We start from the raw sequence: 27,080 nt of genomic DNA, 5'->3' as shown, positions 1-27,080 counted from the left end.
CCACTCACAAAACACGACGCGCGCGCAGGTCAAACGCCTTCGCATCACCCATTTCCCGCCCAACGAAATTAAATTTAACAAATTGAACGATTACGTCACTTTTTTCAACGTAAAGCCTCGCTTTCATTTTGCGCGGGAAAGAAGCCAATCTCAGCTGCAAGACCAGCTTTTTGATTGATTTTTGGAAATTTTAGAACCAAAAAATACAATACGTAGTACAGAAACACAGAAATCATGAATGGTTCTGTTAAAAACATTCAAGACATTTTCAAAAAGATGGAGAAAGTTGGTGAAGGCACCTATGGAGTTGTATACAAAGCTCTAGACAGGCAAACTGGTAAAGTTATTGCACTGAAGAAAATAAGATTGGATGCGTAAGCTATTTGAGCTTTATTTTCTTTTAAATATAGCCAGTGTTTTTTATAGGGCCTGTTATTTAGGTTTTCTATGTCTATATGGGTTTTATGATTACCTTAACTTCGTGTATAATACCGACATACCCTGTCTAATATAACCAGAGACGGCGGCGTCAATACACCTTTCCCGTAATTCGAAAAACTAATGTGCGTGTATTATTTTGATGCTCTCCACCGTTTGGGCTCTGGAGGAAAACATACCCGCTTATGCCTGCGTTTTCTTAGGGAAAGTTGGTTTTTTGAGCATTTCTTAAGTTCTGTCGAACAAAATCCCCTCAAATTTTAGGATGTTCAATCTAATCTGATCTAATCTATTCATGATATTATACCACCCTGAAAATCTTTTGCCAAAAGAAGATTGCTATCAAAAGTTAGAAGCTGAAAACCCACTTTCCCTAACCCCTCGCAGACCAAAACGCGTTAATTTACCTCCCAAACAATTTTATACACAACAGCGGAGCGCACATTTTCCCAGGCCATTTCTGAGAAGTTTGAATTATGGGAAAGGTGTATCGAACTGTGCGATCATGAAACTAATACACCGTTTAACAGTCTTGCCATCTCCACTGTAGAGGCGGTAGGTAAAAATGCTCACTTTAGTACTGTGGAAGGTTAGAGAAATATGTAAACATTGCCAATTTTTTTCTTTCCTTTAAAGAGAATGTTTTAAATATTTGAGCATGATATTAATGACAATTTTATGTATCTCTCCTGAAAATTTCACAAAAATTCATCTAAAGGAAAAGAAGTTATGATTAAAAGGAGTTCTTTACCTACCATTTCTCTGCTGGGTTTTCTTATGAGAACTGGATGTTTACCTACCAATTTTTACGGGGGAGAGTGAAGTTTCCCGTGGTTGCCAAAATCAAAACAATGGAAAATTGTTCATACGCGTGTGCAGTCGACACTGTTAAATGGTGTATTGAACTGTTCGATTATCGAACTAATCGAACTTAATCGAACCCTATCGAATGATAGCTGTTCAATTATGGAACCCAATCAAACACCTATCAAACCAGGAAAACTTTTGTAAAGTTTCGATGACTGTTTGATTATAGTTCAATAAAGTTTGATTGCAGTTCGGTGAATCCGATTGAGGTTCAATCAGTTCGATTAAGTAGATTGATGAAGTTCGATTGGTTTGATTAGTTCGATTTACACCTTGCCACCCAATTTTTTATTTATATTTCGTGGGCGTATTGGCGGCCACCCACGGACCATTCTCGCGGGCCATCCAATGTCTATCCCATCGGATGGGACAAACTGGAGCTTTTACAAGCTTTTTTATGATTTGGTTGGTCGTTGCAAAGGTACATATTTGCCATGCAAATTACATCACTGTCTGGCTGGGAATCGTCATATTGGATAGCAAGATTTTAATTTCCACTGCACATTAAGTAGCCTGGGAATCCAAGCGTTAAACTTTTTTCACAGTCTAGTTTATGATATTTTTGCTGCTGGTTTAACGCTTGGCGCAGGTAACTCGCCTGCACAGGGAGATTTTTCCCTGCAATGCAGGTTCGGCCTGATTGGCCAGCTTTCGGCGTATTACTTTTGCGCGCATTTTGATTATTTCGATGCGCGCGCATAATTTATGGAAAAAAGCTGACTCTGCAGAAAAAAGGAAAACAAATGAAAATGAAAACATAGATTCATTTCAAAACAAAATGGCTGTTGGCTGGAAGTCTAAATACATGTGGCTGATGTTTTTATTTGGTTTTTAGTAGCTTTGAAAGTCTTTATAGATTGTAGAGGAGTTTTATGGTAAGTTGATTATGTGTGTTTGCCTGGGTTTCCAAAGTTCAGAAACTCTGTCAACAAGGGTTCCACACAGACTGTTTATAACATTCTGTGTCAGACTAATCTACCTGCATCAAGCTCTATAATTTTAGAACTTTGTGAGGTGAGGTATTTTTTGTTTTTTCTAAAATTATGAGCTTGGATTCCCAGGCTACACATTACAGTGCCTGTGTTTTGATTAAGCAACCTCGTAATTTTCTGAAAGGTAAAGAAAAGTAGAATCAATCCGACACAATCATCGAACCACATCGAACTTAAATCTCATCGAACTCATCAAACATCAATCGATAACCCTATCGAACATCAATCGAACTTCATCGAACAAAGAACAGTCATCAAACTAAATCTAACTTATCAAGAAATTTTTGTAAAGTTTGATAGCTGTTCGATCCGGTTTGGTAATTGAAATATAAATGGGCTTATATTCTTCCCACCCATGCTAGTTTGCAGAGTTATGGCAAGGCTGCACTTGAGGACAAATTTGGAAATACCAAATTCTGCACTGAAAGAATGTGCCTGATAAATTTTGGTCCAGACAAGGTGCACCTTATACCTCAAAATTTTGCCAAAAAGGCAAAAAAACGCTAAAATTAGCTGCACTGGAGGAAAAAATAGCTGAACTCTTGAGGCTAAAAAATTGTCTGAACTTGCACCTGGCTGAAAACATCAAATTTTGCACCTCCACTTGACTATTCCGAGTTTTGCACTTGAGATCTTGAGCAAACGTGCCACACTGCTCTGCAAACTGGGGCCCATGTACGATAGCGGTAAAATGGATTGGTAAAAAGCATATCTAAACCCAAATTTCAGTACACAGTATTCAGCAACAGTCCAGCTTTCCTATAATTATAATTTCCCAGAAGTAACCTGAGAAAATGTGCACTTTACCATATTGTGAGGGAGGTAATCAAACACATTTTTGCTTGTGAGGGGTTAGGGCGGGAAACAACTGTAAGTTATTTCTGAATATAAACCCGGGAAAATCTAGGAAAAACACAATTAAGAAATTAGACCAGGCAATGTCAATGGAAACCAATCAAACCTGATCAAACCAATTTTTGTAAGAGATCCATCTGGTGGGGCCAGGTTTTCTGGGGGAGAATCCAAAAATTTTTGGCCCAATGCAAACTTGGCCTGAACTTACCCCATACATCAATGTCCTGGTCAAAAAGAATGTTTTGCTATTTTGACCCAAACCAGCCCAAACATGAATGGAATTTTTTCAGGGTATTATGTTTGGGCCATACTGTGGGTAGTAAAAACTACGAGAATGAAAAATACGAGCTAATACAATAACTGAGCGGAACAAACAAATTGGACAAATCAAAATATACCGGAAGTTCTTCAGTATATGAACAGTCTTAATTCCGTCTCAAAATTCTGCATAATTCATCAACAGTTCAAGAATATGTGCCAATTTGCTGTGTTGAATCGATTTTATCAGCAAAAAGGTCTTAGAAACTAATTCAAATTTAAAAATTTCGAAATTTAATTTTTTTCAAGATGGCGGCACTACTGCAGCTTGGATTGCCGTTTTGTCTGATTTTTCAACTTTCTTTTGCCTTATTGGCCCCACCCTGCCAGACGCCATCTTGAAATAGCCTCATTTTGGGAAAAAATCTTAATGAATTATGATCTACATCTATAAATGAGTCACTGCCCATAACTCCAAGTAGTTCAGTTTTTATGGCCTTTTTGATATTTACAATTTTTTTTGAGGCTTTTTAAATAGTTTTCCAGCTCCAGGAAAAAAAATCAGCAGGGGGCAGGCAATTTTGCCCCCTCTGGGCCAGGCAGGGGTAGAGAATGTAGCATTACTTTTGAATTTTCATGATGGTCTTTAACCGAAAAGTTGACCCCATATTTTAAAGAGTGAATAGGGTTGAAGGTAATTTCAAATTATTTAAGAGGCCTTTAAGAGATATTTGGAAGATTTTCTTCTTTAAGTTTCAATTAAAACACTTTATCAAGACGCGAAAGGTAAATAGTTCACTGTCTTTTGTTCAGAATTTTGATTAACTTTTAAAACAGTTTTGAGCATTTTTAGAAAATGACTTATTATTTCATTTTTCGGCATAATTTTTGGTGTTGTTGACCAAATTCAATAAATGAACCATCAAAATCAAAGTTTATCCTTCCTTAATATTCTAAAGAAAAAGGTTTGATTTCTTATGAAGTTACAACTTAAGAAATTCCACATCAAACAGGGTAATTTATTTCTGGCACACCCAGTACTTCAAAAATAATTTCATCAGTTCCATATCTAGTTTGTCTCAGTTTTTTTCTCATGATTTATAGCAAAATATTATGAGGATTACCAAAATCTGAGGATATATCCACATTCTCAACTTTTCAGAAAATCACTCTTCAGGGTAGAAGATTTTTCAGAAAGAATCCCATTTCAATGGGAATATGATTGGAGAGATTTTTTTATTTTTAGACAAATAAATTTGAAAACTATGGTATTTCATCTATTAAATTTGTTTAGTCTAAGGTCTTTAATGAACCTTCAAATCAAACTTTTCTCTTCCTACATACATTGATGATTTCTGTTTTCCATTGTAGTGACACTGAAGGGGTTCCAAGCACAGCAATCAGAGAAATTGCAACACTGAAAGAACTCAACCATCCCAATATCATCCAGTAAGAATCTTTATTATTATTTGATAAATAATATATACTAATCTGGATTTAATAAGAGCCATTTTTTAAGAGTCTTCAGGGTTTGATACCTCACCCTCTTGGATTTAGCTGAAATTTAGACCAAATGATCTATCACACAAGAAAATAAGACCCTGAAAATTTCACCTTGATATCTCAAGTAGTTTTGAAGATACAGCGTCTCAAAGATAGGCTACTAAGCGAAAATTGACCCCTAAAAATCATGAACTCTGGTGGGGAGCAGATTTTGAAAGCCAATGAATTTTTACTCAAGTACATACATTAGAAAGCTACATTGGATTTCAAGAACTTTTTGTAGGGAGTCAGAAAAAATCAAATTGAGTCTCTAAAATTTTCCCCGAAAATCTCTAGCACCTCCTGTAGAGGGCTTCAAACTTTGCGTAATCTGGATTTGGAAGCACTTTTAGCTGGCTGCTGATGGTCCTTGGGACTTTTTTGAAGTAAACTTTTGACCTGGAGTGGTTTACAGGTGGGTTTTGGCCACATTTTCAGGATTTCCATCTTTGCGTAACCGTCAAAAATGGCCGAAAAAATTGCTATTTTGGCAGACCTGGAGCAAAATTCAAGATGGCGTATCTTTTTAAGGCAACACCAAATTTTTTTGAAACTTTCAGCAAGGCTTCCTTAGTAAGTCTAGTTTATAGCCTCAAAAAATCTCAGTAGGCTTTTGTTAAAGATATGATCGATTGAAAATTTGCTTAACTAAGACTTTCTTTATTCCGAAGATTTTTAAAAAGTCCGTTCGTATTAAGTGTGTATTCTTTCTTGTTTTGCTTTTCATTTTTAAACCGGTGCTTATAAATTAAAAAAAAAAACTTTTATTAAATATTATTGAAAAGATAAATCAGAGCACAAACCATTATGACTTTTGGGAACAATGATTTCAAAAGCTTTTGATAATGAAGATGAAAAAATGAAGTAAAATAAAAAAATCTTGTTTTGCTTTAGCGGTACCCGAGGCCTCCTTATTTTTCACATAAGATTCTTGCATCGAAAGTTACAGTCTCTGTTTTTGCTGTTTTCCACTTCCACAGATCAAACTGGATCAAGAATTAGTTTTGGTAAAACTAAGGAATGAGTTCAATGTTATCCTCAACTAAAGAGAAGTTACTGATTTAAAAAAAAAGAAGTGAAAAGTGATTTATGCACATCTAATATGCTTTTCCATTATTTTTTTTTCCGTTGACATCATACTGCTTTTATTTCCAGGTTACATGATGTTATCCACTGCGATTCAAAGTTGTTTTTGGTTTTTGAGTTTTTAACACAAGACCTCAAGAAATACATGGATGATGTTAAACCCCCTGGAATCAAGCTCAGTCTTGTTAAGGTATATTTTATTTTTTCATAGTGATTAGAGCCACTCCCCCCACTGGATTAAAATGCAGCTTAAACCACTGATCTGTTACTACTTGACTGGATCTGGCTTGCCGTACTTGACTCGTGTCCAGATTAGAGCTCACAGTCGGCCATCTTGTTTTCAATTTTGGTCGTCAACAGCACGATTCGAATGTTTTGAAATTCAACGATCGAAAATCTAAGGTAGATTAGAAAACACTATGGCACATAAGTCGATTTAAAAACTGGACACACCTCGCGAGAAATCTGTAGGTAGCTAGCCTATCTAGTGTGTAAAGGAATATGATATTTGTGGCTTAACCCGACAAATTAGAAATCCTAGCTATCAAGGAGGTATTTTCCATCGCTATCAGTATTTTCGTTTTTCGAATTCCTCTCCACTGGAAAAGTTTCTTCGGGCTCAAACACAACTACAAAGGTTAATTTTTTGGAAAGCAAAAATATACTTATTTTCAGCATAGAAAGGTGCACGGGATTTTTTTTATTCACTTTTGTAATCTAGTACTCTCTCTTTTAGAGTTACCTGTACCAGCTGTTAAGCGGAATAGCTTACTGCCATGCAAATCGCGTCTTACACAGAGATTTAAAACCGCAGAATTTGTTGATCGATACTGAAGGTTTGCTTATTTTTACCGCAATCACTTACGTAGTATAAATGCATTTGATCTTTTTTTGATTTTTTCTTATACATGGAATTTTCTTATACTCCTTTATCATCCTTCCAAATGCTTCAAATTACCTAGACTAGTAAACTAGTCGTTGAAAACAGACCCATATACAAAAATCGAACGAAGGGGTGAAGTTGCGTCTCTTTTCTGAATTTCAACGACTAGAAGCTACTTCCCTCAAAAAACGTTGTTTAATTTTAAAACTTTTTTTAGGTTTTTGAGAATCCATCCAACTTTTTTGACTAAATGATATTTCATAGTAACATTGAACATGGGGACATATAAATAAATGAGCATTTCTAAAAACGCAATAAACAGAAAGAAAAATAAATGCAATCCCGCACGGGTCAGACATACAGAAATCTGTATGTCTTTCCTTACGATTTTAGGTGAAGAAAAAAAGGCGTTGGAAGTAGCTTCTAGTCGGTTATTTTCCTTTTTTCTCACGCGCGCTGAATATTTAATTAGTGTTTACATTATTTGATTGACAGTTTTATTGTAAGGTTATAAGTAATAACCGACTAGTTTACTAGTCTACAAATTACCTTATCAGCCCTCTTTTACCTCGGACCTTAATCCGCCACCGTCCCATTTTGAGATTAAACCAACGAGGGCCGTAAATAACGCGACAACCTGCAAAAATCACTAAGGAGGGTTCAAAATAGTTAATATTAACTTAAATTGGCCTTAAATGTCATACTTCTGTTTTAATGAAATGGCTTTTTATGAAAATTTGGATATAAAGTAAAAACATTAATTTTTTTTTCTCACACTTTAAATCCTCTTATTAGGGTGAAATAGGTCAAAAATTAACATCGCTTTTAGAGTTTAACTTTGACCCTTTTTACAAGTGTTTTTATGGTGTGCCCGTCAAAGGCGTCCTTAAAGAATAGTAGCTGATTTTCTTTTCGAAAAATTGTTCTCAGTTATTCGATTTTTGGACCTACCCCGGTGGGGTGGAGGTCCTATAAATTCACCTCTGTCCGTCCGTCCGTTCGTTACCAGCTTTTCTCGAGATTGAATCATAGGAATCATTTGATTTTTGGTACAAAGGTGCAAAACGGTGGTGGCCAAAATGTGACGGAACCCGATTTTCGAAAACAATTTTTTTTTGGCAAATTTGGGCCAAAAAACGGCTAAAAAACGGGTTTTTTGGACTTTGTGAAAAACTGGATCATTAATTTTTTCGGATTTTTTGCATGAAAGTAGGGTACCATCATAGGTAAAAGATGGCTCAAGCAGATTTTTGCAAAAAAATTTATTTGGCTTAAAAAACGCATGTTTATATATAAGAATCACTATTAATAAGCATACAGTAATGTTCTTAGTCAAATTACTCAATTTTTTTATGAGATAGATGTTTTTTTGTTCACGAGGGCTTATTTTTGAAGCATATGTGTGTTTAGACATGAAATTTTGGTTGCTTGGCGTGTTTTTATAGAAAAACTGGCCAAATTCGATATTTTTTTATAAGCACATTATCAATTACTTAGGTATTAGCTTTTCTCGAGATTTGCTCTTTCATTCTTTATGATTTTTTTCACAAAGATGCATAACTATAAACCCTCGAATGTGACTGAGCCCGATTTTCGAAAAAAAAATGTTTTTGGGCAAATTTGGGCCAAAAAACAGCTAAAAAAAGGGTTTTTTGGACATTGTGAAATATTGGATCGTTGTTTTTTCTGATTTTTTGCATGAAAGTATGTAAAAGATGGGTCAAGCAGATTTTTGTAAAAAAAACTTTTCAGCTCAAAAAACGCATCTTTATCTATAAGAATCACTATTAATAAGCATACATCAATGTTCTTAGCCAAATTACTCAATTTTTTGACGAGATAGCTTTCTTTTTATGCTCACGAAGTCTTGAATATAAAAGAATATTTCAAGAGCATGAAATTTTGGTTTCTAAACGTTTTTTTTTTTATAAGAAACAAACGACTAATTTTAATAAATCGTCACTATTAGTGTTCTGAATGATTGTTTAACGTTCATGCTCACGTAGATATCAATTATATATGTGTTAAATGCATAACAAGGTAGGTCCATAAAAGTATCACTTGTTATATTTCAAATTCAGTACAAATCTGCTTAATATTATGTTATCGAGACAAAATACGGATCTTTTTTTTTTTTTTTTTTTTTTTTCTTTATTGAAACAAAGACACGTGTACACTACGAACATATATTACAAAACATTACTTAAACATAAAATATAGTCCCTCCCCCCGCTAGGAACTAACGTTATATCGCCAGAGGTACTAGACTATGTAAAAAAAAATGTAAAAAATAAATAAAAAGTAAATAAAAAAGAAATAAAAAGAAAAAATCTTGGAGAAGGAAGCTACAGTTGTTAGGTAAAAGCCTAAAATAAAGCACCGCTAAACCTTCCAGTTTCGTTAAGAAATTCAACAACAGAACAAAGAATAGATTTATTTAGATTGAAGTCAAACTTTCATCCCCATATAATAAAAAAGCCGACAGAAAAAAGGAGGGTTAAGTGGCGGATGAAAAATAATGCCTAGGGTCTGAAGTTTGTCGAACAAAGATTGTCTTGCATGGGAATATATAGAGCAGTGCAGAAGAAAGTGTTGAGTGTTTTCAACAGAGTTAGTTCGGCAACCACAGAAAGGGTCTAAAGTGTCGCGGAAGCCATGTCTAAATTTATGCTCGTTGAGATGGCTGAAACCGACCGACCGAAGTCGATTAAGAAAGATCACTCCTTGAATGTCAGGAACATCAAAAACATGGGATTGCTTGGGTCTCAAAAATTCATAGATTGCTTTTTTGAAAGTTTTAATTGAAGGTAGATCTCGTATATTACCTCCCAGAACATTCCACTGAGATATGCAGTACGGAAAAAAAGTGTTACGGAAACGTTCAGTTCGTATTAAGAGGATAAATAGGATTTCTTGTTCTAAGGCCACCTGGTGCTGTAAGTCTTACTGGCAGGTAGTTACGTAAATACGAAGGGGCTAAATTGTTAATAATTCCATAGAAGAATGTCATTCTTCTAGCAAAGCGCCTGTCAGCAAGACTTTCAAGACCAAGTTCTGAAATATAGTTTTTCTTGAGACGTTCCACGAAAACAGCCTGTTATAGCAAGGCAGGCATTATATTGAATAGATTCAAGCTTCTGCACAAAGGTAGCATTTCCTGGGCGGTCATATAACGATATCACCATAATCAAGATGAGGCCTAATGAAAGATTTATAAATGGTTAGTAGAGATCTCCTAGGCACATGCTTGCGAAGTCGGTTAATAAGACCAATTCCTTTATTGGCCTTTTGTATCTTCTCATCTAGATGGCGATCAAAAGAAAGTTTTGAATCTAAGATTAAACCAAGATGTTTCTGGTACTCACTGGTCGCGATATTAGAGTTATTAAAGGATATTACTGGAGCATTAGGAGGAGTGAGTCTACAGGTAAAATAGACTTCAACAGCTTGCTTAGATGGGTCAGGGTTAAAAGACATCTTCCATTGATGAGCCCAATCAGTTATCCTGGAGAGATCTCTGTTAAGTACATCAAGGCTCAAGAGTTGATCAATCACAAGAGAGAATAAAGAGGTATCGTCAGCAAAGATCTTGGGTTTTGACTCAAGGTTTTCTGGAAGATCATTAATATAAATTAAGAAGAACAGTGGACCAAGAATCGAGCCTTGAGGTACCCCTGCATTGATTCGCTTCCACTCAGATGTTTTCCCATTCAACACAACTCTCTGATGCCTATCGTCAAGAAAGCTGCGAATTAAGGAAAGTAACGGTCCAGTCACCCCATAAGATTTGAGTTTAAAGAGTAAGCCATCGTGCCACACCCGATCGAATGCCTTTGAAATATCTAAAAACACCCCCTGGTATCTAGAGAAGGATCTTTGTCAAACCCTGTATAAATATCATGCGTTATGGATAACAACTGAGAAATGCAGGAATCCCCCTCCCGAAAACCAGACTGACAAGGAGAAAATAAGTTGTTATTTTCAAAATATCTGTAAAGTGTATCATAAATACACTTTTCATATATTTTTCCAAACACAGGAAGAAGAGACACTGGTCTGTAGTTTTTGGCTATGCTCCTGTCTCCCTTTTTATAGACAGGAACCACGTTTCCTTTCTTCCACTGTGATGGGAAGATGCCAGAGTTGATAGAAAGATTGAATATACTAAGCAAAGGTTTTACTAGAGACTTACCACAGATTCTGACCATACGAGTAGAAATATTATCCCACCCATGGGCCTTGTTAACATTCAAAGAATTAATAATAGACTCGATTTTTTCTTCTTCAAATACAAGACAAGAAGCCCGTTGGGCGTGAAGGCCCAGCGAAAAGTAACGTGTTGAAAACGAGCGTGCAAAACAGCAAATGCATGACCCCGTTGACATGGATCAAAGTGAAGACAGGAAAAAAAATTTCAAAATCACCGCGGTACTTCTCATTGGTTAGACGCTTGAAATTTATTGAATGGTTTCCTACCAACCGGGCCTACACAGGCGCAGGTTCAACTTTCCAATAAAATTCTAGCCTGTGTATCTAGACTCAAAATTTCAGAAAAAAAAATCTTATAAGGTGTAACTAAAAATGTCGGGTACAGTTTGTTTGATACTGCCTGTGAGTGAACCCTTGGTGACAGACTATCAAAACCCAGGCAGACACACATAATTAACTTACCATATAACCTCTTTTACAAACTCAAAAAATTTCAAAACTACTTTAAACTACATCAAAACATCAGCCACATCAGGCCACATTTTAAAAAGGCTCCTTTCTATTTTTTTAGAAATGAACCTGTGTTTTCATTTTCATTTGTTCATCTTTTTTCACAAGGTCAGCTTTTTCCATAAATTTCCATTTTCACTGTTCATGCCTTGCAACCATGAGAAATGTTCAATCTAGTTTGAATTTACCCATGAGCTGCATTTTAGGGCCATTAACAGATTCCAGAATTAGTTTATATACTTTAAATAATTACCATCAACTGCTCCAACTTGGGACTATCTGAAAAAACATGGGACGGCAATTCGGCCACCATTTCACCGAACTTCCAAAGTCATTTGATTTGAGTTAAGGAAAGGCGTATTTAAAAATACACGATTTCTCTTTCGATTTTACAGTAAGTGAAAATACAGACCAGATATGCAACACTCCCATGTTTCGACCAATCGTCCCAAGTTAGAGACGGTTGACGGTATGTGAGTCGAGTTTGAAAAATCAAGCCACCAACTGTTTAATGCGACAGATCCAGAATTGACCATTTTATTTAATGTGTAGAATCATGAAAAAAAGTCCCAATCTTGTTAAAGTTTACACATGAGCTGCATTTAGTCTCCGCTAAATATCCAATTCCAATAATCAGATTTGAAATAATTATGTGTCGAGTTTGAAAAATCAAGCCACCGCACCAATCGTTAAACGAGACCGATCCAAAAATAACCATTTTCACGCGTAGCCTCATGGAAAAAGTACCAATCTTGTTCCAATTTACACATGAGCTCCATTTTAGTGTCCATTACCAAATTCTAGAATCAGTTTACTTTTAATAATCATGTGTTGAGTTTGAAAATCATACCACGTCCCACCAGCCACTGACCGTTGTTAGCGACAGATCCAGAAGTGACTGTTTTCTTGTGTAGCATCAAGAAAAAAGTTCCAATCTTATTCAAATTTACACATGAGCTGCATTTCAGTTTATTTATTTCTATATCAGAAGCCATTATTTTCTAAAAATAAAGTCTTTTCGAAAAACCAATAAACTAAAAATAAAAGTGATTTAAGGTAGAATTTTCATCATTTCACTCATAAAACTTTATGAAACTTGAGCAAAGACTATAAGATATGGCAGAATGTTGAAAAAGGTTTATAAAAAGAAAATCATTACAAAATATCTTTGGTTTGAAAGTCTCTTGACCACTAAAGCAAAGAAAATGTTCAAGAAAGTATGAATCAACCTCCTCGCTTCGACCGCCATCTTGATTTGTTTTGAAATTTGTTTTTGAAGGAGCGCGAAATCAGAAAATATATCTACTATAGCCAGTATCCGACTTTAGCAACCTTTTCCCTCTCCAAACGGCAAAACTAAAAAGTGTGTTACTATGGTTTCAAGCGCCGTTTCTACCAAAACGGACGGACAGACAGCGGACGGAAAGTTGCAAATGAAAGGCCCTATCGCTAGCGCTGGGCCAATTATCGAGTCTGGAGTTAGTAAGAAATTGTTCAGGTGGCAAAACACTGCCAGTATCGATAAGTGAGCATTGGTTTGAAAAAAAAGAGTTGAAAATATCGGCCTTCTCAGAAACATCGCTTACAAGGACGTTTCTTTCATTTCGAATAGGTGGAATTTTCGGGGTTTTACGTACGTTCAGAAACTGCTTCAGAGTAGACCAGTATTTCTTACTTCCTATGTTTGGATCATTTAAAGAGTTGCCAAGACGAGAAAAATAGTTATCCTTGGCAGTCTTGATGGCCAATCTACACCTGTCAACCATGTCAACAAGTGCCTGACCATCTAAAGGAGGATTTCCCCATTTTCTCCAACGACGATATATCTTAGCCTTATCCAAAAGCATCTGCTTTATCTCAGGAGTCATCCATAACGCATCTTTGTCTCTGATGGTGATAGTTTTATTTGGAACAAAAATTAGAAAAAATATTAAGTATATATTCAGAGAGAAGGGAAACACGATCTTCTACGTTGAGTCCCAGAAAGGAGGTTTCCCAATCAATGGCATTCAGGGCAAGCACGATTCCCCTCTCATCAGCACGAGAAAAGTCCCAAATCTTGCGTTTATAGGCTGGAGGGAATGTAGTTTGAAAGTTTAGTTTTACGAAGGGTATCTGGTGGTGGCAACGTGGATTAAGTGAAGGTAAAACCCCGGAGTCTAAAATAGGAGTCCGCGAGATGAAAAAAATAAGATCAATGCAAGAAGGAGAACACCCCAGGACGAAGATGAGTCGGCTCATCAATCAGTTGATGTAACCCATATTGTGAAGCTAACTCGCTAATGTCCTCTCCCTGAGAATTTTGTGATATCACCAGTCCACCAAACTGAGTTTCTTGCGTTAAAGTCACCGAGAAAAATAGCTAAAGTAGGAGAAACATTATAAATTTTTCTGATAGTTTCCTCCAATTTTTGTTTAAATGCAGAAAATTCTTCTGCATTTTGACTAGGAGTTCGGTAGAGAAGACAAAGAAGAAGTTTTTTCGAACCAGATTTAACTTCACAAACAAGGCACTCGTCAAGAGAAGACAACTCAGGCCTTCTATCAACAGAAAGACCCTCTCTATAATAAAGACAAACACCATATATACGGATCTCACTCAACAACTGTATTGTTTGTTCGTAGAAATTTGATTATTCGGAATCTATTCACTCCGTTTCAGGCAATATAAAACTTGCAGATTTTGGCTTGGCACGAGCTTTTGGCATCCCTGTTCGTTCTTACACTCACGAAGTTGTCACCTTGTGGTATCGTGCACCTGAAATTCTCCTTGGTTGTAAAATGTATTCTACTGCAGTCGATGTCTGGAGTATTGGATGTATCTTCGTTGAAATGGTAACAGATGTTTTGGGATTTCGGGAACCATGATATTTTAAACTACTCTCGCTTATTCGAACTTCTATTGTCCTATTGTTTCCAGTCCCCGTCAAGGAGAAACCCTCTTAAAAAATACTCTCTATAATTCGAATTTCTCTGTTATTCGAACAAATAAGATTCACCACTTGAGTTCGAATTAACGAGAGCCAACTGTACAGCTACAGCATGCGGTACTCTAAAATGTTGTAAATTTTTTTTGGAATATGTTTTCGTGACTTTTCATGAATTTTAATTTTGGACCCAGAGCGGTACACCTTAGAATTAAAATTGTCAGATTTAAAAAGGATCCAGAATTTTTCCAGAAGTTTGTTCAGTATCTAAAAAAATATCTTAAATAATGAAGTAACCCTGGTTGCGCATCTTCCACTTTTACGGTTTTCTTACGTGCACTGTTTTTCTTTAGCTCACAAGAAAAGCATTGTTCCCTGGAGACTCAGAGATCGATCAACTCTTCAAAATGTTCAGGTACAATTATGATGAACTAAAATAGTACAGTAGTTCAATTGCTATCAAATCATTCTCATCATTGATATTTATTATATTTGTATTTCTTCATTTCCAAAACGACCGTAGCATCCGGCTACGGTTCGCAAGGTTGTGGGTTCAACCCCCAGCCGCGTCATACCAAAGATTCTTAAAATGGTACTTGATGCCTCTCTGCTTGATGCTCAGCAATTAAGAGAAGGATCAAGGGTAAGTGGAGCAATCCAGGGAGAAAGAGTGACGCTCTCCCATACTTTCGGGTGGATAGCTATCGAAAGAGGAGCCTTCGGGTCGCTTTCGACTGCGGTCACAGACTCATTTCCAGGACTCATCAGCGCAGCTCTGTATGCGAGCATAGACTGCACTTATAGAATATTTCTAAAGTGATTATGGTGACTTATGATTTGGTCATATTATAATAAGGTCCAAATCCTTAGGTATTTCAAATAAAAGATTTTTCTTTGATATACAGAGTACTTGGTACACCAAACGAGAAACTTTGGCCTGGTGTCACCCAACTGAAAGACTACAAATCCGATTTTCCGAAATGGAATCCGAAAGATCTCTCCGAAGTTCTACCTGAACTAGACGATGATGGAATTGATCTTTTAAAGGTATAATGCATTTTGAATAATTCACCGATTGATTTAGTTTTTAAGGCGTAGTTTATATGGTGTCTAATTCAAATAACTTCATCAAAAAAAAGGAAGTCGAATTGAGTGCGGTAAAAGAGCGGCTGTATAAACCAAATCTTGATGTGAGATTGAGCTTAACAATTTGAATACTTGACAATGAAGATCGACAAAAAACCGGCACTGGTTTAAACGGCCTACTTTTTTGTCGATCTTAATTCAAACAATAATGTTTTCATGTGAAAAGACACCAAATTTCTTTGTTTCTTTTGTTTAAAGTAGGGGTTTCCTCAATTCATTAAAAGTCGAGCTCAAAATAGAAGGTTATTTAAAGTCGACTTAATCCCTAATTTTCAGTTTATACTGTCAAGTTTTATTATATTGAAAAGTGCTCGATGGAGAAATTCGTTTATCTTAAGTAATAAATGTTTTTTTTCAAACTTGTGAAGCACAATGTCATCTCATTCTGATTGAAGATTTTTTTTAAAAATATTTTGCTTTCTCACTTCTAGATGCTATTGACTTATCAACCATGTCGTCGAGTTTCCGCCCGCAACGCGCTCGCTCATTCATACTTTAATGACATTCGTAACACTGCTGTCTCGTAATACAATTTCTTGACGCATGCACAGTTCAATATTTGGATGTATTCGTTGAAGAATATATTACAATGGTAAAGACACGAGGGAAGTTTTGTATTATCGTTGAGAGAAGTTGCGACAAAGAGGTTTGAGAATTTTAATGTTCAGTTTCTTTTTTGGATTTTAACCGTTAAAGCAAGTTGCTTAGCTGTTTGGCTACGTTATAAATATTTCAAGTTTGTTGTGTTTGAAGCAATAAATGGACCATAAGACATTTACTGGGTAATGAACGATGTTTGAAGCAATGGCGATTAGTTCATATTTATCCTATCAAAGATGATTGATTTGAGTGTCTATAAATATTTTTTTCAAAAAATAAATTCAATTGTATAAACTTTGGGCTTATCTGGGCTTATGGGAGGAAGAAAACATTGTTGTTCATTGGCACTCACTTCTTCACAACATATTAATACTGCTGAATGTTCTACTGTTAAGAAATTAGAGATTTTTCAACTAAATGAATATATGGCAAATGTGTGAGTTGTTATTTGCTAGAAATTAAAAATAAACAATAGATTAGTTGCCATATTTATTACCATTTTTGGCATTTACTTTTGATTAATTCTGATGTTAGCGCTATAAAAAGTCATGCAAGGATTTCATGCATTGACAAAAAGCCTGTATATTATAACCGTTTAATATAACCTTATCTGGACAAATGCATCCTTTTCTATCGTTTGCATTGCCAATATTGCATGGAGAATTTGACTGACGCATTCGTTCATTGCCAATCAGTGCCAATGACAAGCACTGCAATCTGCACTCGTCTGTTCTTCAATAAGGATTTTATCTTATCTTCGAGATATCAAATCTTCTTCAAATCAATTTTTTAAATTGCAATTTTAATCAATTAAACTGTTTATATAAAAGTTATGAAAAAGCGTTTAAATATTTTGAAAAAAAAATAATTTTTTGATGATTACACTGTAAATATATATAATGGCACAATTCTAGTATGCCGTTCCTGAAAAGATTTATCGTTTTTTTGTCCTGGCTGAAACAATTACACGTTTTTTTATAAGAACGCAAACTATTTAAGAGCATAAGGCTTCGATAGCCAAAATATTAAGAACAAGTTGAGAACATTTTAAAGTTTTATGAGCTCTAAAAAACCCATATAAAAATACTCACAAAATGGTAAAAATAAAAACATGATAGGAACATTTTAAAAGGCTTAAAACTAAATGAAGCTAAGTAAGGACATCGGACGGCTTCAAAAAATTTAAATGTTTTTACAAGGCATTACGAAGCCGTCGTTGCTATCAGTGAGAATATTTTTCTATTTACCAATTTTTTACCTGGCATTACGAAGCACAAGAAAAAGAAAAAAAATCATTTTCGTCATTTTCACTTCCTGTTGTTGTTAATGTCAATCAATTAACACGATAAATGATGATGATTAGCACTCTGTTTCTACTAGCAACATGTCTGAATATAAAAACAAATGATTCTTGCAACATTGTAGGGTGTGTTTATCCTGCATCTTTATTTATAAGAACTTCTAGTAATGCTAAACAAAGCTTATAGCTTATAAAAGATGAGAAGTGTTTTTTTATTCGTTTTGTTTAACCTTTTGCCTGGTATTGACCATTCTTCTAAAAATTATATTTACTATTTATATTAGTAAGGTTAAGTGTTTAGCTGTATTTTTTATGTAAATTTCCAGATTTTAAGTTATTTGAAACTAACAGTTGTTCAACAATTTTGTTAATCCAAGTTTAGTTTGTCGGTTACTAGTAGATGAAAGAAAAAAATGTAAAGATTGAATCAAGTACACGTTTTTTATAACAACAAACTATATCAGAACATATGGCTTCGATGGCATAAATATTAAGAACAAGTTAAGAATATTTTAAGGCTTTTCTGACCTTAAAACAGCTATTTTCTTAGGAAAATGGACAGAAATACTCACAAGAATAAAAGAACATGTTTAAAATATTTTTAGGCTTAAAGCTTAAAAATTTAAGAACATTCCAAGGCTTTAAGAATTTTGGATGTTCTTATAAAAAAACGTGTAGAAGACTGAAGAGACCAACACAATGGAGAAAGTCGATACGACCGAGATGTTTTTCTCCAGATTTAATTTCGAAAGGACATAATCTTAGATATGACTATAGAATGAGACGATTCAAGGAATTTTCTACCTATTCTTATACATTTAAAGCCATTACCCTTTTACATAGTTATAATGTATGTTGATTCAGCAGATTGAAATAACTAGAATCTTTTGTAATGAATAAAGAAAAATGCGGAGCAAGATTTTTTTCTTCCTTTTATTTACAAATTTGAAAGGACTCTTTTATTAAAATTTTGCTGACATCAGTTTCAGACGAGTCGGGTGTATATAACACCGTATAATTCCTGTTTGTCCCTCCGTTAGCAAATATTGTGGGATCTTATTTAGTTTGTTTCAGGATATATGCAATGTTTATAAATGCCTCACAACTAACCATTCCTTTTCTTTCCACTTAGAAACAAATTGTTTATGTTTTGTTATGACGTCATTAACTTTGAAACATGTCATTAAGATTTGATTATTGGTTGTGTCATAAATTAGCCTCATGAATTTCAGTATATAAGGCAGATGCATGTTTGATGGGTAGATTTTTCAGTTCTTGAACTATATTTTGTTCTTCATATCTAGATGTTTTTATCATGTTTTGTTTGACTGTCAAATTCAGCTGGTTAAATACACGCCTTTTTTTAATAAGAACTAGTTAATCTTGGTTCAGGCTGGGCTGTTCTTAATTTGTTGAAGTTTTCTGGCTTAAATGTTTTTACAATGTCAATTAAATTTAAAATCCGTTAAGATAAGTACTTTTTTTTTAATAATTTCTAAAATCTAAGGGTTGGATCGTTCTTAATTTGTTCTTAATTTTTCAGCCTCGTGTTCTTACAAAATTGTTCTCATAAAAAAGTGCTTGTGCATATAGTGTTCTATATATAGAGATAACTCTTTGGAAGATTTGTTCGTTTTTTTTGTTAGACTTTTTATAGTGAGAACCTTTGACCTAAAACTATAAAAGTCGAAAAAAAAGTTAGAAATCTGTAAAGCTTGAACATAGATTGACATTGAGGTTAGCAATCCTCTCTTTAAGGTTACACGTGTTTTTTTATAAGAACATCCAAAAATTTTGAAGCCTTGGGATGTTCTTAACTTTTTGTGTTTTAAGCCTAAAAAATGTTCTTAACATGTTCTTATTTTCACCATTTTGTGAGTATTTTTGTCCATTTTTCTTAAAAAGCGTATGTTTTGAAGTCTTCAAAGCCTTAAAATGTTCTTAACTTGTTCTTAACATTTTGGCCGTCGAAGCCTTATGTTCTTATATTATTTGTTCTTATAAAAAAACGTGTAGAAATTTTCACTGTAGCTCGCATTGTTTGTTTGTATTTAGCAGCAGATAAACGTGTTTTAAGAATTAATGTCAACAAACAAAATATTTTTGTTTTATATTTGACAAAATTAGCTCTTTTCAAATATCGTTGTCATGATTCTTAATACACTCGTTTCAAATTTTTCACGAAGATAGATTTTTACTTATTTTGGTTGTGTATATTTTCATGGTATTATCACGTGTTGAATGTTTAGTGAGCTGTTCAATTTGGTATCTTTCAACTATTCGTTAATTTACGTGAACTAAATTTTAGGTTATCTTCAGTAGCTTTGAGAACCGGAGTGCCAGGTGATATTCATGATATTCACGACGTAATGTTTTCCACGGAAATACCCCGGTTTTAGCCAGTAGTGGTGAATTTAAACTAGACAAAAGTTGTATAAAATTTGCCACTATTGGCAAAAACCGGGGTTTTTCCGTAGAAAACATCACGTCATGAATATCCTGAATTAAAGTATTCATTCAGTATAGTTTTGTTTTTATTTTTATACATCTACCAGTATCTAGCTTTATTATTGTTATAACTTCTATGATTCTAGTTTACTCTATGCAGTAAATTCAAAATCTCGAAAAATTAAAATTTAGAAAAAAAAATTAATTACTTGGGTAAAAAGTAACAAATATGACTGTTAAAAAGACAATCGACGAGGTCTTGGTCCAAATAGGACCATTAGGTGTCTACCAGGGCTGCTTGATCACATTGCTTTCCTTCTGTATGTTAAACATGGGCTTGCAAGCGGTCAAAATGACGTTCATCGCCAACGACCCAGGTTGGGAATGTGTCGGTAATACTTCAACTTGCAGCTATTCTGGTATAATCACCACAGATGATTTGGACATTTATGAGAAACGATGCAATATGAGTGATGGTGATTGGAAATTCCCTGACGACGCTTCCTCTATTGTAACAGAGGTATGAGTTTTTTGAATCCATAAACAATACTTTCTTCATTTTACTGATTTTTTAAAGCTCCCTCCCTATTTTAAAAGTCCATATCAGAGGTATTTTAAGTTTCTTGAATCCATAAACAATCCTGTCGCTTTTGAAGCAATTTCCAGTAATGGTGGTTTAAGCATGACTTTGCTTTATTGCTTTATCCTACTGTCTACTTTCATACTACTATCCTCTCCGAAAAAAGTTAAGCTCTTTTCAAATTTCAGAAATCCTTATTTTTAGAATATTAAAAATGTTACGTTTTTCTGTATTTACTTCTTAGTTCAATTTGGTTTGTGACCGTTCTATTCTGAAGAACGTTGCCATCTCAATGATCTATTTGGGTATGTTAATTGGCGCTATTATCTTTGGTTTCGTTTCCGACAAGTTTGGTCGTTGTATCTCTCTCCTCATTGGTATGTTGTTGATGTCTATTGCTGGTATGACGTCATCATTTGTTGGAGCATTCTGGGAATTGGCATTACTAAAGTTTTTTGTTGGAGCTGGCATTGGTAAGAATCAAAGTCCTTCGTAGGAGTAAATATTAACTGTGACTTGCACAAATTTATGAATCTAGATCATTCCACTCTCTTCCCGCCCCCCATACTTTGCTGCCCCATACTTTGTTAAACAAGGCAGGCAGTTACTTTAACAAAAGTTTGAATTTTTTCTTGTGCCAACTAAAAGTAATAATGCCTATATTCAGGGAAAAATCAAAATATAATAGCCGCATTCTTTTTCACCGCTCAACATGCCTATATTCAGTTAATAATTTTAAAGTTTAATTTTTCTACTGCAAGAGAATCCTTCAAATGCGTTATTAAATTTCGCTTTCTCCTGATCAACAGAAAATTGTCTTAAAGAAACTTTATATACTCCCTGACCTATGACCAACATACAATAATGAGATTTTTAGAATTATGGACTCAAAGTATTGATACATATTGTAAATTTTCTCCATCTAAGGTGGTTCATTGAACAGTATCTTTATTCTAAACACGGAATTCGTTGGTGCATCGAAACGTGCTTTTGCTGGAACGTTCATCTGGAATTTCTGGACCCTTGGATTATGTTTGTTATCACTCCTTGGGTACTACCTGCCTGATTGGAAGCATCTGAATCTTGCAGTGTCAGCACCGGGCGCCCTCATTGCTATCCTTTACTTGTAAGTTTTGTTATTAATATTAAAAAGATGAAATAGCTACAATACCCGTTTTTTATAAGAATGTCCACGATTCTTGAAGCTATCAAATGTTCTTAACTTTTTGTTTTGAGCCTCAAAATGGTTTTAATTTTGTCCGTAAGGCCTTAAAATGTTTTCTTTTGTTATGAGGTCGTGGCAAAATGTCTAAACTAACTTGATATCGATTTTTAAATTTCGTGAATCAAGTTTAACAGTCTCTCATAATAGTATGTTAAATTAACTTCTAAATCTCGGGTCGTGAAAACTGTTATTCGTTAAGTTATGCAAGTTTTATTTTTTTGGGTAGATTTTGTTGACCGACCTGGTATTTTATTGTTTTGTTTTTATTGTACGCTTTTTCTTAAATGACTGATCTTAATAGACTAGTAACCACACATTTCTTTTTACAGTTTCTTACCAGAATCTCTTCGCTGGCAATGGGTGAACGGTCGAAAAGCCAGTTTGGAGAGAGCTTTGAGAAGAATAGCACGCATTAATGGTAAACCCTTCCCTGAATCCATTCAACTTGTTTTCCAAGAAGACTCCAGTACTGAAAGTGGAAATGTTTGTAAATTATTCTCCAGAAGATCTACAGCTCTTCGTATGGTTGTTTGCATGGTTGCATGGTAAGAAACATTTTTTAATCGATTAATTAAAGCCTCGTTGGTTATAATTATTTGTCCATTTCTTAAGAAGAACGCCCGAAAAGAGACTATCGAGAAATGATAGCTTTGTTATGTTCAATAACCATTTAAAAAATTCAGGATTTGTTTTTTAATCGATTCACAATTCTCTTGGTACGTACAGAAAATCTCTTAAATCATTTTCTGATAAATCGTGATTACTCAAAGTAAATTTTAGATAATATCGGCTTAAGGAACTCTTTCATCTAAATCATTCCATATATTTCTCAACCCATCTTCTTGGTCCTTTTCAGGTTTGCATCAGCGACTGTTTACTATGGAGTGACACTCAGCACTGGCAAACTTGGTGGTAACATCTACCTAGTGTTCTTCTTAACAAGTATCATTGCAATTCCTGGCAACACTGTGGCTGGTTACATCATCAAGAGGTTTGGAAACAAGAGAGTTTTTATCATCACCATCTTCTTGACCGCCATTTCCATGATGGCGGCCGCCCTCTTGCCAACAGACGGTGATGGTAAGTTTCATTCAATATTTTTGTTGACAATAACAATTACAGTGGAGTCTCTATAACTCGATCCTCTATAACTCGATCCTCTATAACTCGATCCTCTATAACTCGATCCTCTATAATTCGATCCTTTATAACTCGATCCTTTATAACTCGATCCACTAAAACTCGATCCTCTATAACTCGATCCTTTATAACTCGAATGTCTCCTTAACTCGAACGAATTCTTTGGTCCCTTTAGTTAAATGCCTTGAAAACCTTAACTTTATAGCTCGAAATCTCCATAACTCCAATAAATTTGATTGTCTTCCTTTCAGATTATGTTTATGGACGTGTTACATTGGCTATGCTTGCCAAGTTCTTCGTAACCATTGCTTTTGATGCTGCTTATCTGTTGACCTTTGAGATCTTGCCAACCACGTTAAGGTGGGTCATGTAACATTTTATGGGAACATTTATAAGGTGCTCTCATTTTTACTGCTGTATAAGTGAAGTCAAAAAGATGTTCAGAATTTTTCGTCAAAACAACTTTATAGCGTATTTTTCCTATATCTTCTAACTCTTTTAAGATATTTTTTACACATAGGGACCAGAAAATTTTGAGTCAATCTAGGTTTTTTTGGTCCAAAAAAAAACCACTCATGTTTTTTGTAACAACACTTTTTGGCCCTTATTTTCAAGAGCAAAACGATTCTAATACGAGTTTTATATTTTTAGGAGTGTTGGTATGGGCGTAACCTCATCAGCGGCAAGAGTTGGTTCATTTGCGTCTTCATATGTTATTTACTTGGTAAGTGTATTACTTACACCTTTAGGGAAAAATTTTCACTCCTATTTCTTGATAACTATCAGCATTGATAAACCCTGTCTGTAATATCATAGTTCTGTTTGGAGGAGAGCTAACCTCAGTCTGCTGCAAATTTTTTGGGACTTGATAATATTCAGGATTACAAGTTTTGGAAGAAAGGTTAAGAATCTATTTCAAATGGTTCCCGGTTCTTCCCAAAGTTTCTGGATTTAATCAATCCACGCACTATGATATTCTTTTTTGTCTGATCAATTTTAAACTTTAGCACTTTTATGGAAATCTTGTCCGAGAACGCTGCGAATTCTTTAAAAACTTCTAGCTAGACCTCTAGCGATATCACTTAGTGCCAAGCGGCGGGGGGAGGGGGACTTTTTTTAGTAGTGTGTCGGCTGATTTGTTCGTTGGTGTACCATGTAACCTAGATTATGTAGAAATAAACCAGCTGCGCTGGAAGCTCCGGCTTAAAGAGATTAAAAGATGTGAAAGATGAGTTTGCTGAGTTAGTTGTGTTAGAACGTTGCCCACAAACTAGTAATCAGAACAGATCAGAAAGCAAAGTAATAATTCTATTGCAGAGCGAGTATGAGAAATAATCTTAACGAATAAATAAACCAGCTGGAAGTTTAGCTCTTCTAAGTGATTACACATGCACTTTCTTGCCTCAAGAACCAATCCCACCCCTCGCCCACTCATCCTCCACTAAAAAATTGGAGCTAAAGGAGATAAACATTTAGAAGCCAATATTTCCAAGTTCTTATAAATTTATTTTTTTCTAAACTTGCCAATAGCGAAGCTATGATGCGCCGTTGATTTGATTGATCCGGATAAAATTTTGGGGAGAAAAATAGCCTAAATTTCCGGGTGACCCACGAAAAAGTTCAGACGTTTCTCGACGTCTTGAGGCCGAACAAATGTCCCAAAGTGCTTGGAATTTTGATATTTAGAAAGTAGATATCCTAACTTAAAATTTGAGCCATCACTTCTTAAATTTGACCAATTTGTTCTCTACTTATGAGCTTTTAAAGTCAAAATTCACTTTTCGGAAAGTGTAAAAAACACGTAAAAAAGGGGTATCAAATTTGGTATTTTTAGACGTTTTTGATATACAGTTTTTGAAAAAAATCTGAAAAATCTACAAAAGCGCCAATTTTTATAAAAACTAGTCTTGTTTTAAACAAAAACTACTTTTAAAGGTGTTTTTATTAATTATCAATGTCATAAAACTCGTTAAATAAGTCAAGAGAGTAGGACAATCCAAATAAAATGGTACAATAGTGTGTATGTAATAAATAGTGGTATATTTGGAAAAAACCTGTTTCGGGTTTGAAAAATCTTCAAAAGGAACGGTCGCCCCAACCAATGAAATTATGACAAAGTCCAAAAAATATCATTTTCAGTTATAACACTGTGAAAATTTCTCCGATTTTGTTAAAATTTACACAGGAATTGTGTTTTAGTATCCTTTACTGAATTCTCATAGTGATATAATTTTAAAAAATCTGTGTCGGGTTTGAAAAATCAAAAGGAACGGTCGCCAGCCGCGATGAAATTACAACAAAGTCCAAAAACGATCATTTTCAGCCATAACACTGTGAAAATTTCTCCAATCTTGTTCAAATTCACACAGGAATTGTGTTTTAGTATCCTTTACTGAATCCTCATAGTGATATGTTTGTAAAAAATCTGTGTCGGGTTTGAAAAATCAAAAGGAACGGTCGCCAGCCGCGTTGAAATTACGATAAAGTCCAAAAACGATCATTTTCAGCCATAACAATGTGAAAATTTCTCCAATCTTGTTCAAATTTACACAGGAATTGTGTTTTAGTATTCTCTATTGAATTCTCATAGTGTTATGTTTGTAAAAGATCTGTGTCGGGTTTGAAAAATCAAAAGGAACGGGTCGCCAGTCAACAATGATGAATACACAAAACAGGATCATTTTACATCATTTTCAGCCATACACATAACACCACAAAAACTACTCAGATCGTTTTCAAATTTGCACTGTAATGTTGTAATTTTAGTATTTTCTTTTGAATTCCAATAGCTGTGTGTTTGGAAGTTTCATTGTCAAGTTAGAGTTTTATGATTTTCAGTGTCTAGAAGAGAAGTTAGCCATATGCGAGATTTAAGCACTCGATCAGCTGACGATTCATGGCCAAAATTTCTCCAAAGTCTTTCCACATTGTTAGAGAACCAGTATGCATCAAACTTCTCATAAATCATGTCCAAAACATCATGAATAATGATGATAATGATCAATTTTTCACTGAGATTTGCCCATTCGCTACACAGTCAGCTAGTCCACTTTCGGCAGCCATCTTTTTCTTAAATACTTTTGGCCAATCAAATCACAATATTATCAGAATCCAGATAATCCGTTTTTTTAAATCGGAATAGATCATCGGATTAGATAAACAAAAAAAAAATGTCTTGACCGTTGTCGGAAGAGAGAATTAAAGGCTCCTAGGCCGGAGCAAAAAGGAGACTTAATAATCGTGATAACATGTTTTTGAATAATATATCAATCCAATTCGCAATTCATAACTTTTCCATTCTTCTTTATTACAGAACGAAATCAATCGATATCTCCCGTTTATTGTGATTGGCTTGGTAGCCATTCTTTCTGGTATTTTGAGTTTGTTATTACCAGAAACAAAAGGGTTGCCAACCAAAGAAGTGTTGTCAGATGATGTGGAAGAGATCAACTACTCAAAACATGATGAGCATAACAGCACTGTTTAAAAGAAATTTAGCTGGAAATAGTCTCTACAATTGTAGTGATTTGGCCCATTTTGGAGAATCTTACAAGCATAGGACGGAGTTGCTTCTAAAGAAGATGAGAGCCCCGAATGTATGGCGTGGTTTCATTCTAAGGGCGAATATACACAGACAGCTCTACGAACCCAACTTTAAGACGAAGTGTTCATTATTATTGACGCTGATTGATTTAACTTGCTGAGTCAGCAAAAAAATCAAATGCAAAATTTGAATCATATAAACTTTAAATGTGACAATTGGAAAATGATACAAAAAACCCTGTAATCATAGATGTTAAATTTTCCAAAGGTTTTTATGATTGGCTATCTAATTACCATAAGGAACTTAATTCTCCTGACATTTTTCACTAATTTTTATTTAGATTAGAACAGATTATAATAGAGATAAGAGAATTTTATATTTATAACCTAATTGAAGGATTCACTATTTTATAAAAGGGGACTTCGTTCTACCTATTTTGACGGGAACTAATTTTGGCGAATTCGGCGAATTTAGACAAAATTCGCCATAATTAGTTCCCGCCAAAATTAAAAAAAAATTATCAATCGCCA

At 34.7% G+C, this 27,080-nt stretch overlaps 2 protein-coding genes across 2 annotated transcripts; both read left to right on the top strand.

The window, feature by feature from the left end:
• Positions 1 to 120: 120 nt before the first annotated feature.
• Positions 121 to 16,795, top strand: LOC136811735 (cyclin-dependent kinase 2-like). The gene is made up of 8 exons (XM_067068354.1): positions 121 to 374; positions 4,782 to 4,859; positions 6,108 to 6,228; positions 6,775 to 6,874; positions 14,303 to 14,475; positions 14,921 to 14,982; positions 15,473 to 15,614; positions 16,145 to 16,795. Exons 1-8 carry the CDS (start codon positions 235 to 237, stop codon positions 16,238 to 16,240), a joined length of 912 nt encoding a protein of 303 aa, XP_066924455.1. The 5' UTR covers positions 121 to 234; the 3' UTR covers positions 16,241 to 16,795.
• A 3,410-nt stretch (positions 16,796 to 20,205) lies between these two features.
• On the top strand, positions 20,206 to 26,940 carry LOC136811732 (solute carrier family 22 member 3-like). Its single transcript, XM_067068352.1, has 8 exons — positions 20,206 to 20,581; positions 20,886 to 21,114; positions 21,569 to 21,767; positions 22,196 to 22,411; positions 22,723 to 22,946; positions 23,258 to 23,366; positions 23,658 to 23,730; positions 26,320 to 26,940. Exons 1-8 carry the CDS (start codon positions 20,291 to 20,293, stop codon positions 26,491 to 26,493), a joined length of 1,515 nt encoding a protein of 504 aa, XP_066924453.1. The 5' UTR covers positions 20,206 to 20,290; the 3' UTR covers positions 26,494 to 26,940.
• The last annotated feature ends 140 nt before the right edge of the window (positions 26,941 to 27,080 follow it).

This window comes from Clytia hemisphaerica, unplaced genomic scaffold, assembly GCF_902728285.1.
Source record: "Clytia hemisphaerica strain Z4C2 unplaced genomic scaffold, Clytia hemisphaerica genome assembly, whole genome shotgun sequence".
Lineage (NCBI taxonomy): Eukaryota > Metazoa > Cnidaria > Hydrozoa > Leptothecata > Clytiidae > Clytia > Clytia hemisphaerica.
Note: the sequence above shows the minus strand (reverse complement) of the source record. Positions and strands in the feature narration are given on the sequence as shown.